At 42.2% G+C, this 13,218-nt stretch overlaps 1 protein-coding gene across 1 annotated transcript; it reads left to right on the top strand.

Annotated features, from left to right (window-relative positions):
* Positions 1 to 3,275: 3,275 nt before the first annotated feature.
* MRPL45 (mitochondrial ribosomal protein L45) lies at positions 3,276 to 13,012 on the top strand. The gene is made up of 8 exons (XM_074224119.1): positions 3,276 to 3,382; positions 8,004 to 8,202; positions 8,703 to 8,820; positions 9,887 to 9,985; positions 10,619 to 10,667; positions 11,901 to 12,050; positions 12,360 to 12,533; positions 12,736 to 13,012. The coding sequence occupies exons 1-8, from the start codon at positions 3,317 to 3,319 to the stop codon at positions 12,835 to 12,837; spliced, it is 957 nt and encodes a 318-aa protein (XP_074080220.1). The 5' UTR covers positions 3,276 to 3,316; the 3' UTR covers positions 12,838 to 13,012.
* The last annotated feature ends 206 nt before the right edge of the window (positions 13,013 to 13,218 follow it).

Genomic DNA, 13,218 nt, shown 5'->3' with positions numbered 1-13,218 from the left:
TATTCTGATCTGTAAGCTTTGCCCCCCCCCTTATCATGGGGGGAAGAGTTGAAAATAGCTTGAAATTCCCTTTTAGGATTACTGTTCGATTTACTAGTTGGGTGAAAGTGAAGAGAGAGGAGAGGGGCATGGGGCTGGAGGCAAGGGAAGGATTAACTCTGGACACCTGGGGCCCATCTGGTGAGAAAGGGATGGAAGATATCTCTTTGTATATTCATTCCACCAACATAAAAGTAGTATCTTTGTCTCTGTGTTTTTGTGTTCCCATTTATTAACAGTGCCAGACACAAAGTAGGGACCTAAAAATGCTTGTTGATTGAAATTGAAATTGTGTTATGGTACACTAATCACTAGAGAAACTACCGAGTTTATGTAAAACATTGTCTGCTCTTATAAAGTTTAGTCTAATTCTGAACATGCTACCAGAAAATCTTAACCAACCTTGAAGGGGAGGAGAAAGTTCAAGCCAAGGTTCTAAGAGCAGTGAAGAGGGAAGAGTTTAGCGACCAGCAAGCAAATCCTAGAAGAGACTTGACTTTCAGACTCAAAGGAGTTTAGATAAACAATACTAAGGGAAGTATGAAGGGTTCCAACTTTGAGGCCTTAAGAGAAAGGGAAAAACAGTTCTTCAAATGATTTACAGATCACTGTCAAGATGGAAGCTGTCATGCTAAGGAGACAACTTTATACTGTTTTTAGTTCAGTCTAGAGGATAAGAACACATTCTTTGATTATGCCAGATATAACACACTCCTTTCAGTACTTCCGGATAACTAGCAAGCAGCTGCTTGCTGGTAGCAAATCAAGGTCTCTGAGGTAGGGAAGGTAAATGACTTGAGCACTGGTGGGCAGCTGAAGCCATGCCAATGGAATGGGAGAATAAGGCTAACAGAGAAAATTGTCTAGGAAAAAAATTCCTGAAATCCTCTGAATAACTTTTGGAAAAATCATTTACCCCTCCATTTTCCTCCATTGTCCTGTCCTCTATTTCCTTGAGATCATATCAGCCTTTAGTGACTTAAGAAAGGAGATAAAATGTAAACACATGACAAGTATATTATTTTCAAACTACATGTCATTTAATATCAAAGTCTCCTGATTTGTAAGGAAGGATTCCCTCCTCAAAATCAAACTAGGCACAAATTTCCATGATGAAAAGACTTGGAAGTACAGTATTCAGTGGTTCAAATCACTGCTATAAAGTACTTCCCCACTAAAAAAAAGGCAAAAGTATAGATAATCCCCACAGATCCTTGTAGAGAGAATCATCAGATTGAGACTCAGTGATAGTCTCCACAAAGGACCTACCTATTTCTTCTACTTATGTGTGGTAACAGACAACTCATCTTTTTTTTTTTTGCAAGGCAATGGGGTTAAGTGACTTGCCCAAGGCCACACAGGTAGGTAATTATTAAGTGTCTGAGGCCGGATTTAAACTCAGGTACTCCTGACTCCAGGGCCGATGCTCTATCCACTACGCCACCTAGCCTCCCCTGACAACTCATCTTTGACATTCTGCTTCAGCCTTCCCCAGTTCACTGAAGAAATATTTATTGGGTACCTAATATGTGCTAGGCCTCATATTTCAAGACTGTTCCTGCCGGATCTCTTTTTCTTCACCTAGTCACACAACTAGCCTTCCTTCCTCCCTGAGGGCAGATGGCACCTTTCCTCTTACTCAAAACTACCAAGAATCCTCTTGCCTAAAAGCTTCCCTGAAATGTGAACAACTGAAATTTACATTTTAGGAAACATCCTCAAAAAGTGATAGTTTCTCAACATTATTGCTGTTATCATTAACAACGTTCTATTTTTCCACATGGATATAACCAAGTAGGATTGCACACTGAGGATTATTCAAGATTTTTTTTTTTTAGGTTTTTGCAAGGCAAATGGGGTTAAGTGGCTTGCCCAAGGCCACACAGCTGGGTAATTATTAAGTTTCTGAGACCATATTTGAACCCAGGTACTCCTGACTCCAGGGCTGGTGCTTTATCCATTTGTGCCACTTAGCCACCCCCAAGATTTATTTCTAATGGGTTTTAGAAGATATTGCTATTCAGTTCTGACACTTCATAACACCGCTTGGGTTTTTTTGGGCAAGAATACTGGAATGTTTTGCCATTTCCTTTTCCAGCTCATTTTACAGAAGAAGAAACTGAAGCAAACAGGGTTAAATGACTTACCCAGGGTCATATGACATAGTAGTAAATGTCTGAGTTCAGATTTGAATTGGGTCAAGGGCCAGTGCTTGGTCCACTTTACCATCTAGCGGTGTTTTAGTAGACACAAAAAAAATGTTTCCTGAATAGAGGCATTGCCTCTGGTTTTAATTTCTGTATCCCTAGAGCCTACTAAAGTGCTTTATAAATAACAAGTTTTTAATAAACATTTGGATTTAGTAATTAGATTTTTCTAAATTTTTTTTGTCAAAGTTTATGTTTAAAGTCAGTTTTCATTCACTGAACAGTATCAAAGGATGGGAGGGAAGGAGTGGGCAGAATAAAGCAGGGAGAGGGAATCAATGTAGACCTCAACATGTGGGACTGAAGGAATGGTTCCAAGTAAGCTGTTTCGGGGGGAGAATGTGCAGACCGGGGAGTTTGATGTTTTGCTAGTTTGGGGGCTCTCAAAGGAGGGTTTATGCCTTCTCTCCATCTCACTGAGCCCCCCAAGGTAAAGCCCAGGGATGAAATACATGAAACAGCGATCCTTTCTCTATCTGCTTTCTTTTAAAAGATCTCCAAGCATTTGCCCGTAAGAAGCATGGCCTCACTGGTTCCCAACATTTGACGGTAAAGCCATTTTCTCCTCCTTTACTGGTTGCAGGGAAGGAACCAGAAGCGACCACGGTCGAGGTCTGCCTGTGTGCTAGGCCTCAGAAGCCAAGAAAGCCGGCCCCTAGGTAATGAAAGAAAACCCGTTCTGCCCCGGGGGTGTCTCGGCCCTCCTGCGGGTCCTGCTGGCCTACATACGCCGGGGGGAGGCCGAGCCTCGGGGCGCGGCCGAGCTCGGGGGCGCGCGCACGACGCACGCGCAGGACGCGCCTCCCCGGGGCCCAGCTGGGAACGACTCAGAGCGAGTGGAGCGCGCAGGCGCAACCGCAGGCTCCGCCCCCTTCCCTGCGCGAGGTTCCAGGCGCGTGGCACCCTAGGACGCTCACGAGCGCGAGCCCGAGGATTCTCCGCCCCCAGAGGGGGAAGTGGGCCAAGGGAGAGGGGGAGGGTGACCCCGCGCCCTGGAAAATTCCACTCCCTGCCTAAGCCCCGCCCTCCCTGCGGCCTCCTGCCTTCCCGGCGGCCCTTGCGCGCACAACATGGCGGCCCCCGTCCGGCGGGCCTTGCTCTCCCGGTCTCGGCTTCTGGGCTGGTGTTCTCGCCAGGTGGGTGGCCGCGGGGGCCGGGGAACGAGAGCAGGGGAGGTGCCTACTCCTTCGGGGATATTCTGGTGAGGCCCACCGGGGGAGAAGCCCGTGACATCCTCGCCCCTGGTCCGTCTGGGTCGGGCCGAACCGCAGAACGAGTGAAGGAGCGTCTGGCGAGCGCCGGGAGAGGCGAGGCCTTCCGTGCTTTCCAGGGGCCTGTATTCTGCTGGCAGAGGCCCCGCGGCCCTCACGGTGGAGCGGGGGGCTGTTGACGATAGAGCTGTAGTCCACGAGCGTGTATTAAGGGTCCCCCGTGTGCGGGGGATAAGGAACAAGCTGCCTCCTGGGGTGAGGCGAAGGGGAGGCGCTGGCACCCGGGGAGATGGGAAGGTGCGGGCTTTGGCTGACACTTGCAGGAAGGCTAGAGAGGGAGCTGAGGAGGGAGAGCATTACGGGCCTGGGAGTGCCTTTATTCAAGGAATAGCTTTTAGGTCAGGATAAGTGGAGGGGAGTCAGATGCAAGAGGTTGGAAAGGCCGGAGAGGGTCCAGGATATATGGAGGGCTTTAAAAGCCAAAGGATTTTTTTTTTAATTCTAGGAGCCATTGAAGTTGAGGTTATGAATAAAGGAGTGATGTGGTCAGAACTATGCTTCTTTACTTAACATTTCATTCATCCATGTTAAACCATTTGATAGTGCTAAGGACTTTAGGGATGAGAACTTTCTCTGCTTGTTCTTTCTTTTCGGTGGCTGTGGTTAGTTGAGGAAGTAAGGACTGAAGCACCTGCATGAATTTAGAGTCATTCATTTAGGCAAAAACTGCTCTTTTGAATGATTGGGGTTCCTAGTTTTACTTGTTTAAGGTGGCAGTTAGTAGGCAAAGTAGTAGTAGGATAATCATAAGATACTAAGTAATTCCTCTATTTGGTATCCCCTCAATAATCATATACTATGTGTAACTTCTGTCTCCTTGTTTTTGTTGGTAACCTCCCATCAATGAGGGCCTGTGCCATTGGGCTGGTGATCAGTAGGAGGAATACTATTCCCCAGGCTTTTGGACTCAGAGTTCTGAATTGTCTTCAACCAAGGTGGAAGCAGAAGAGATGGATGAGGAGCTGAAGTTGATCCTTAGCTATGTACTATCTTCTCTCTCTCTCCCCATTTGGGCACTCTGATGCTACTCCAAGTTAGGCTGAATCCAGCCTAACCTCCTGGCATTTGAACCTTTGCCCTCTTTTCCATATTTCCAAACCCTTCCCCTTCAGAGTATAGGGAAGGAAGGAGAACAGAATCCCTCAAGATTGTGACTTGAGCAAAACTCATGGTTCTAATGTAATCCCAAACCCTTTCTGGGTACCCAAGTTAATAGTATGCACACAGTTCCTATTCTGCACTGCCAGAAGTCAAAAAATGTAAACCTTTTGGCTCATCTTTCTTCTTTAAAAAATAAAAGGATTGCGCTACAAACTCCATTTGCTATCTAAAAATCATAACAACTTTTAACAACCACAGCCTACCTTTTTCCATGCCTACTTCCTTTTGTATTCTCTGTGGTTCAGCCAAACTTGTTGCTGTTCCTTATACATTTCATCCCATCTCCCATTTCTGTACCTTTGCATAAGTTAGTTCTCTCATAGTGGAAGGCACTGATAACCAGGGAGATAGGAAGGTGCAAGTTTTGGCACAGACTTGCAGGAACGCTAGAGATGGAGGTGAGGAGGGAGAGGATTACAGACTTGGGAGACAATGAAAATGCAGGCACTCGGGAGATGGCAGTGTCTTTATTCAAGGAAAAGCTTTTAGGCCAGAATAGTTCTCTCAGAGCTCCAGTCAAGGGCTACTTTCTCCCTGTTATTTTTTGGAGCCCATCCCCTTCCTACTCTGAATTACAAGTATTGTGTATGTTAGTATTTTTTTATTTTTCATTTTTTATTTTTTTAGGTTTTTGCAAGGCAGATGGGGTTAAGTGGCTTGCCCAAGGCCACACAGCTAGGTAATTAGTAAGTATCTGAGACCAGATTTGAATCCAGGTACTCCTGACTCCAGGGCCCGTGCTTTATCCACTGCCCCACCTTGCCGCCCCTTGTATGTTAGTATTAAAGCCCTTTGAGGAAAAGAACTGTGTCAATTTTGTTTTGGTCTCATTAACTCAACTAGGTAGATAAGATGGGGATAGGCTTCATCAGGACATGTGAAACAACTGTCTAGGTGTTCTAGAAGTTCTCTTCTAGCTGGATCAGTAATCTGTATGAAAATTCACCTTTCCAGAGACTTGTTGGCAAATGCAAAGAAGAAGAATGTATACTCACTGTTTTTGAGGAGGTCCACAATAAAGCAGGAGTGGGGAGCCTTTTTTCTGCCAAGGGCCATTTGAATATTTTATAGCATCATTTGTGGAACATACAAAATCATTATCTTAAAAATTAGTCTGCTATTTTTGGTAAGACATTTAATTAAAAAGCTCCTAAATTTATTGAATTTTGAGTCCTGCCTGCTGTTGCCATGGCAGTGCCATACCAGATGATTCTGTGGGCCTTATATAGTCCAAGGGCCAGATGTTCCCCACCCCTGCAATCAGCTGAAAGTATTCAGTAAAGTTCTGCAGTTAAGTATCTGCTTCTTCATTGAGCTAGGTCCTCCCAATGCAAGGATGAGCACATCCTTTCCCTGACCCAAGAAGCTTAGTCTTACAAGATGTATGCAAGTAAATATGATAAGGGTTAAAAAGAAAGCCATGCAAAGTATCTTAGGAAAGATAGACTCTTAGGAAAAACAGAATGCTGTAGGAAAATTTGAGCTTTCATTTGGAGAGATTAGATAAATTTTGTGGAGGAAGGATCTTGAACTGGAAGACTTTTTAAAAAGGTAGGTATGGGAGTGCCTGCATAAGGGCCAGACCGGACAAATACACTGAGGCAATAGAACTGAATGATTTTTTTTTTAGGGTTTTGCAAGGCAAACGGGGTTAAGTGGCTTGCCCAAGGCCACACAGCTTAGGTAATTGTCTGAGACCAGATTTGAACCCAGGTACTCCTGACTCCAGGGCCAGAGCTTTATCCACTGCGCCACCTAGCCGCCCCTGAACTGAATGATTTTTAAAGAACTAGTAGCCCAATTTGTTAAGCAACCAGCACCTAGAGCAAGGTCTGTCTCATTTTTGTATTTGGGTCTTCAAGTTTAGCATAGTGCCAGGCTCTTGGCATTCTCTTAATAAATGCTTGTTACTTACCAAAGGCCATGGAAAGAGGTGGTTTTTGAACTTAACCTTGACAAAAACTAGGGGTTTGAAAGACCAAGGTGATAAGGAGAGCATTACAGAGGACTATTATATAGAGGAAAAGGCAAGGTCAATTTCCCTGAACTTTATAAGTGTATGAATATTTTAAAAAAATATTAAGTACTTAAATTGCATTTTAAGTACTGTGTATATGTCTTGGCAATGCAAATACAATCGTAAACAATAAGCCAGCACCAACTATTTGCAAGGCAGTGACTAAGTTCTGGAGATACAAAAAGAGATAAAAGATAGTTTCTGCCCTTCTAGAGCTTACCTTCTAATAGGAGAGGCAACATGCACACAAATATATACAAAACAAACAGGATAAATAGGAAGAGATTCACAAAGGGAAGGCACTAGAGAATTAAGAGAGGTGGGGACAAGCTTCCAGTAAAAGTTGGGATTTTAGGAAATAAGCTAGGGAGCTCAGTAGGTTTAGTAGATAAAATGGAGGAGGGAGAGTTTTCAAGGCATGGAAGACAACCAGAGAAAATTCCCAAAGCTGAGAGATGGAGTTTCTTGTTCATGGAACAGCCAGGAAGCTGGTGTCAAGGGAAGTCTCTTTCCTTGAGGAATTACTACTTATAAGGAAGAGGGATGGGTAGAGAGGGATATTTTTGTTTAGCACCTTACAGAGTGGATGAGTAGAGTCGTATGGAAAGTAGATTGACACACTTCTTTCCAAAATGAATCGATAGTATTACTTTGATTATGGCTCTAGAATTAGAAAGGGGATTGTGGTCTTAAGAGCTGAGAGTGGACCTCAGATAGCAAAGCTGCTGATGAGAAGATGGAAGACAGGAATAATCTGTAATCAACCCAGAAAAGTAGGCTGGTGACAGACTTTAAATTAACAAACTGGATTTGGTTTTAGTGGTGTTGCCACAGGGGCAGACTTGTACTTTAGGAATATTATTTGGCTAGCTATGTAGAGGATGAATTAGAGAAGCTAGACTGGAGAAGTAAAGGAAAATAGTGTAAAATAATATAGAAAAAGGCAGGTTGGAGCCAGGCTTTGAAGAATTTTTAATTTTAGGCTAAAGATATATATTTTATTCTTTAGGCAATAAGTTTTTCAGCAGAAGAGTAGCATGGTTACACCTATGTCTTGATGATAGAATTCATAATTACGCTAGTCTTAAATGAACAGATAAACATGTACTGTGATACTGCCAATGAATTGTGAGCTTCCTTATGGTAAAGATTCCCTCTTTATTTGCCACCATTATATCTAGGATATAATGGATTCTGCCCTTAGTAAAAACTCAGGAAATGCTTCTTTACTAACTTAACAGGTGTTCAGGAGGCAGAAGTTTTTTCAGGGGAGTAAAGCATGTCCTTTTCTTTCCCCCCTACTCCTAGAGTTTAGAAGTCTCCTTCCATCCAGCCCAAGTGACCCAGTCTATCACTGTGATCCCAGTGAGGACCAAGAAGCGCTTTATACCCCCTGTTTATGAGCCTAAATACAAAACTGAGAAGGAGTTTCGAGACCATGCCCGGGCAGCAGGGATTGTCATTCCCAAAGAACGTCTTGAGCGCCCCATTCATTTGGCCTGCACAGGTGAGGAGCCAGGATCCTGAGACCCAGACTACCAATCACATTTGATCCCAGTGGTCTCCTTGGCAGAAGAGATCCTTCAGTTAGTTTGAATGAGGCTGAGATTAGTTCAGCCTTCATCATTATAGTCTTTATATAAAGCCTTATTTTCTAAGCACTTTTTATTCTTTTACCTTGATAATTTTCACCCTATCATTGGGTAGCAGAAGGGAGTGAGAATAAAGCTCACCTTTTTCCAGAAGAGGAAACTGAAGCCTAGAAGAGTATAAAGTGATGTAACCAAAATTACAAAGCAAGAACTGAGACTTCAGCTCATCCTCCTGATGCCCAACCTGAGGCTCTTTCCCCCCAAAACACATTGCCCCTCTGGAAGATCTAACTAAAAATTCACTTCATTTCATTAGTCTCTTTAACATAGTATACCCATGACTCCTGCTTTTTCTGACCTTTTGCATTTTTCTCCTATCTCACCATCACATCCTCTTTCTTTACTCTTTTCACAGCTGGGATTTTTGATGCTTATGTTCCTCCTGAGGGGGACGCTCGCCTTACATCCCTCTCCAAGGGTGGCCTGAAGCAGAAGACAGAGAAGCTAAAGCAAGGTGTGGCTTCACAGTTGGCGTAAGTGTATATCAGCTCCTGGAGTTTACCTGACATAGCTTCCTGCCTTAGCAATAAGATATTTTGTTCCCAAGGAGAGCATCCTTAGTTCCTTATGATTCAGATTAGGCAGGCTCTTCATAGTCTAACAGAACCATTTGGAAACATTTAGGAGATTTATAGAAAACAATGTCATGTGCTCTTATTCTTGGCATCTCAGCTTAGCACTTCTTCATCTAGACTTGGTATCATTGTCTTAAGTGTTACATTTTAGTGGGCAGAGAATTAGAATCCTTTAATAACCACCTCATTGAACACTCATTTGGTAGTAAAGGATGTTGAGACTCATAGAAATGATTTTACTTGTTAAGGTTCACATTTAGTAACAGAGCTGGAACAAGAACCTTGGGGTGCTAATTCCCAGACCAGTGATCTTTCTACTAGGTCTCACACTGCTATAAGGAACCCTGACACACCCCAAGTTGTTTTAAATAAACTTCATATTGCTTGCTATTAGTCATTAAAATGATAATTTTAGAGTATTTTGCAAGGGTTCTATCAAAGTTTTGTTTAAACTGTAGGCTTCTACCACAGAGGAAAAAGACTTAAGAATCACATTTGCTAAAAAAGAGACCTTTTCAGTAAGGGCTGGATTACTATGATAGAATTGAATTAACTTTACCATTGTGCAAATTATATTTGGAATGCAGGTTGTCTCAGGTTGTGTGTAGACTTGTGATATTGGAGATTTTGGGTTCCCAGGCATTTGTCTATCTTTTAGAGGCAGGATTACATGGTGGGTAGAGGTTTACAATTGGAATCAGGAAGAACTGGAGTCCTACCTTGTATGCTTACTACTTGTGTGATTCTGAGCAAATCATTTAAGATTTCTGTGTGTCAGTTTCCTTGTCTGGAAAACAGGAGTAATTATACATTTACAGTCACCTGCCTCACAGGGTTGTTGTGAAGCTCTAATGAGATCATGTGTGTAAAATGCTTTGCAAACCTTATAGTTCTATTTAAATAATATCTATTAAAAATATTTTTTTCTGCATTCTGCATGATGTTTGCATGCTTTTTCCCCCAGAATTCGGAAAGTGAGAGAATATGATGATGATTTCCGAATTAAGACCTTCCCAGAAAAAGCTCAGCAGATCTTTGTTGAAGCTCATCAGTGCCTCAATATGTAAGTTGATGGGGGGGAGGGGAGGGTTCCTTGCACCTTGTATACTTTGGTATAGGGTTCTCTGTCCACCACAGATTATTTTGCCTAAATTGGGAAATGCTGGGTTTTAGAATTCCTGAATTCTTCTAGGGTACAATCAGCTGCTGATGAGTGTCCCAGGAAACTTTGGGATCTGGCTCAGTCATTGGCCTGATATGGAAGTTGGCAGAGATATTCTGAAAACAAGGACAAGATGATATTCAGTTCCAAAGAACATAGAGATAGGATTACTTCTGAAACATTTTTAAATGTTTGGCCTACATTATTTGCTTAAAGCCAAACCATACTAGAAATCTATGAATTTCTTCTAATGTGATTGACTGTGTAGGCCAGATCATGTTTCTTTTGAAGAAATCTGCTGCAGAATTCCCCCAGGAGACATTTTGCTCAAACTTACAGCTTAAAAATGATGCCAAATAATTTTCTCTGACCCTGAAATTTCAAGGCCCTTTTGTTCTTTCTTTGTATCTCAGATTTTTAAAAGATATTTCATTGTGTAGCTCAGATTGTTTCAGATCTTTATGACTGCAAAGCTCTAAACCCATAGCACAGAAAGCAGAAGCCAGTGACATGTTTTTTTTTTTCCTTCTTTAGTTCAGATCATGACCGACTTCATGCCCTGGTAACAGAGCGCTGCTTCCCGGTAAGTCTCTTTGCTTGCTTAGGGCCAAGAAGGATTTAAATATCACTTCTGTTTCTGTTTGTTTGTTTTTAGAAAAGATCATTGTGAGGGTACAAGGAAATTGGTGTACCAGGTTTCATTTCATAATTTTTGTTTAAACATTGGTGACTGGGGCGGCTGGGTGGCGCAGTGGATAAAGCACCGGCCCTGGAGTCAGGAGTACCTGGGTTCAAATCCGTTCTCAGACACTTAATAATTACATAGCTGTGTGGCCTTGGGCAAGCTACTTAACCCCATTTGCCTTGCAAACAAAAAACAAAAAACAAAAATACAAAACATTGGTGACTTAATGTGAGATTCAGGAGAAGATACTGGGAAAAAAATAAAACTTCTCAATAAAAATAATTTCATTGTATATGTAGTGCCTTTAGCTTCATACAGAGCTAGTCTTAATAGCCAGCATTTGTATGGTATATATATTTTGTAAATACATATATATGTGATGTTATATTGCAAAGTACTTTTCCTACTTTACATCATTTGATTCTCAGAACAGTTCTGTGATATAGATGACTTTTCTTATCTGTTTCACAGATGTGGAACTTAAGTGACTTTTTCAGAGTGATACATCTAGTCAATACCCAAAACAGGATTTGAACCCAGGTTTTCCTGACTAGTATGCCTGTCCTCCACCCTCTGTACTGTGTTCTCTCAGGCTATGGTCAGACACAAATCACAGTACACAATATACTTGAAGTATATAATGGAATAGATAGATTTCCTTCTCTATAACCACTTAGACCTACACAAATGCTTATTGCTTACAATATTATAGGTTAGTCAGATACTCTTGGGGCATATAAAAAAAGTTGTAATGCTTTCTTGAGAATACTAGTTGGGGAAAAAGAGAAACTATTAAATCGATAGAAATATGGTTAATGAGCAAATTCTAAAAGAACATGGAGAGAAAAAGCTGGGTTGAATATGTTGACAGTTTGGAGAATGGGTTAGGTCAATCTGGAGAAATTTCCTGGAAGAGGTGAACTTTGAACTTTTATTCCTGTAAGGAAAGCTGTGGCAGGAGACTATTGCAACAAAAACTCAGAGGTAGAAAAAAAAAAGACCTGAGAAAATGGGACAGACAAGGGGAAACTTGACTGAAAAGCACAGTATTAGATATAGAGTTATAGGAAATATGAAGCAGTGTCAGCTGCTACAAAAGGATAAATAACTCATAATTTTCTATATAAACAGGAAATGGTGTGGGACATCCAACTTAAAACAGTACGTTGGAGCTTTGTGGAATCTCTGGAACCACCAAGGGTAGTTCATGTTCGTTGCCCAAATATGGTGAGCGAGGGCAACATATATGGCCAAGTCACCGTCCGCATGCACACTCGCCAGGTAAGGAGATGCTTCTCCCATACCACCTCTTTGTATGGCTTGTACAACTTCACACAGCAGCAGGTTCTTGAAGGTTCTAGAGTGAATTCAGTCCTGTTTTTAGGGTCTTCCCCTTCTCCTATCACCATCATAAGGCAAATCTGATAGGAAGCCTCCCCTGACTACTGATTTGTAATATCCTGGATGAGTTGGAATTTTTACAGGGAAGAAAGATTGTCCTAAGTTAGTTCTATGTGTATTCCTTTTCCTTCTCCTGATAGTCTTCAAGAACTTTCCATAGGCTAATGGACCAATTTTTAATTCCTACAGACCCTGGCTATCTATGACCGCTTTGGGCGGTTGATGTATGGACAAGAAGATGTGCCCAAGGATGTGTTGGAGTATGTGGTATTTGAGAGACACTTAACAAACCCATATGGAGCCTGGAGAATGCACGGCAAAATTGTCCCTGCCTGGGCCCCTTCTAAGGATCCCATCCCCAAGGTAACATAACTGGGTGCCTAAGTGAGTAGACTATTTCAAGTACTTTTTCACTTCTCAGACCACAGTGTGAAGCTCCACCTAGAGGGGGAGAAGTGGCAGTGTAATGGCCTAAAGCAGAATTTCTAGAGGTTCCCTAGGTCCCATGTTATATTTTTCTTGAGCACAGTGCAGGATGATTCTGTGCTTTTTTTTTTCCTTGCAGACGGTGATGATCCCGGGTCCCAAACTCCAGCCATGGGAAGAATATGAAGAGATGATGAATGTGGAAGTTGAAAAACCTCAGCCAACTCAGTGGCACAAGTAGGGTGGGATGGGAAAGTCTGGTGATTTGGATTTGGAGCATTTCACAGAACATTTGAAAACAGGGCTTCCAAATGTTATAACTTCCAGGAGCAAGAAGAAGCCACCCTCAACCACCTTTTCAGTTCAAGAAAGAGGAGCAGTTATTTGAAATAAAACCCTGTCAGGGTTTCAAACTAGTTTTAACAGGTTCTGTAGTTTCTAATCATCCAGGATGGGTCTTCAATCTTGATAGGAAATAAAATTGAAATGGGAGCTGTAGCAACCACAGGAATGGGGAAGAGAGTTTGCTATGAATGATATGACATCAACCAAGACAGTATAAACATTCAGGATAGCCTTTTAATCCCTTCAATCTTCTTATACCTCAGCACAAACCTAGCAT

The sequence above is a fragment of the Macrotis lagotis genome, chromosome 2 (genome assembly GCF_037893015.1).
Source record: "Macrotis lagotis isolate mMagLag1 chromosome 2, bilby.v1.9.chrom.fasta, whole genome shotgun sequence".
In the NCBI taxonomy this organism is placed as follows: domain Eukaryota; kingdom Metazoa; phylum Chordata; class Mammalia; order Peramelemorphia; family Peramelidae; genus Macrotis; species Macrotis lagotis.
Note: the sequence above shows the minus strand (reverse complement) of the source record. Positions and strands in the feature narration are given on the sequence as shown.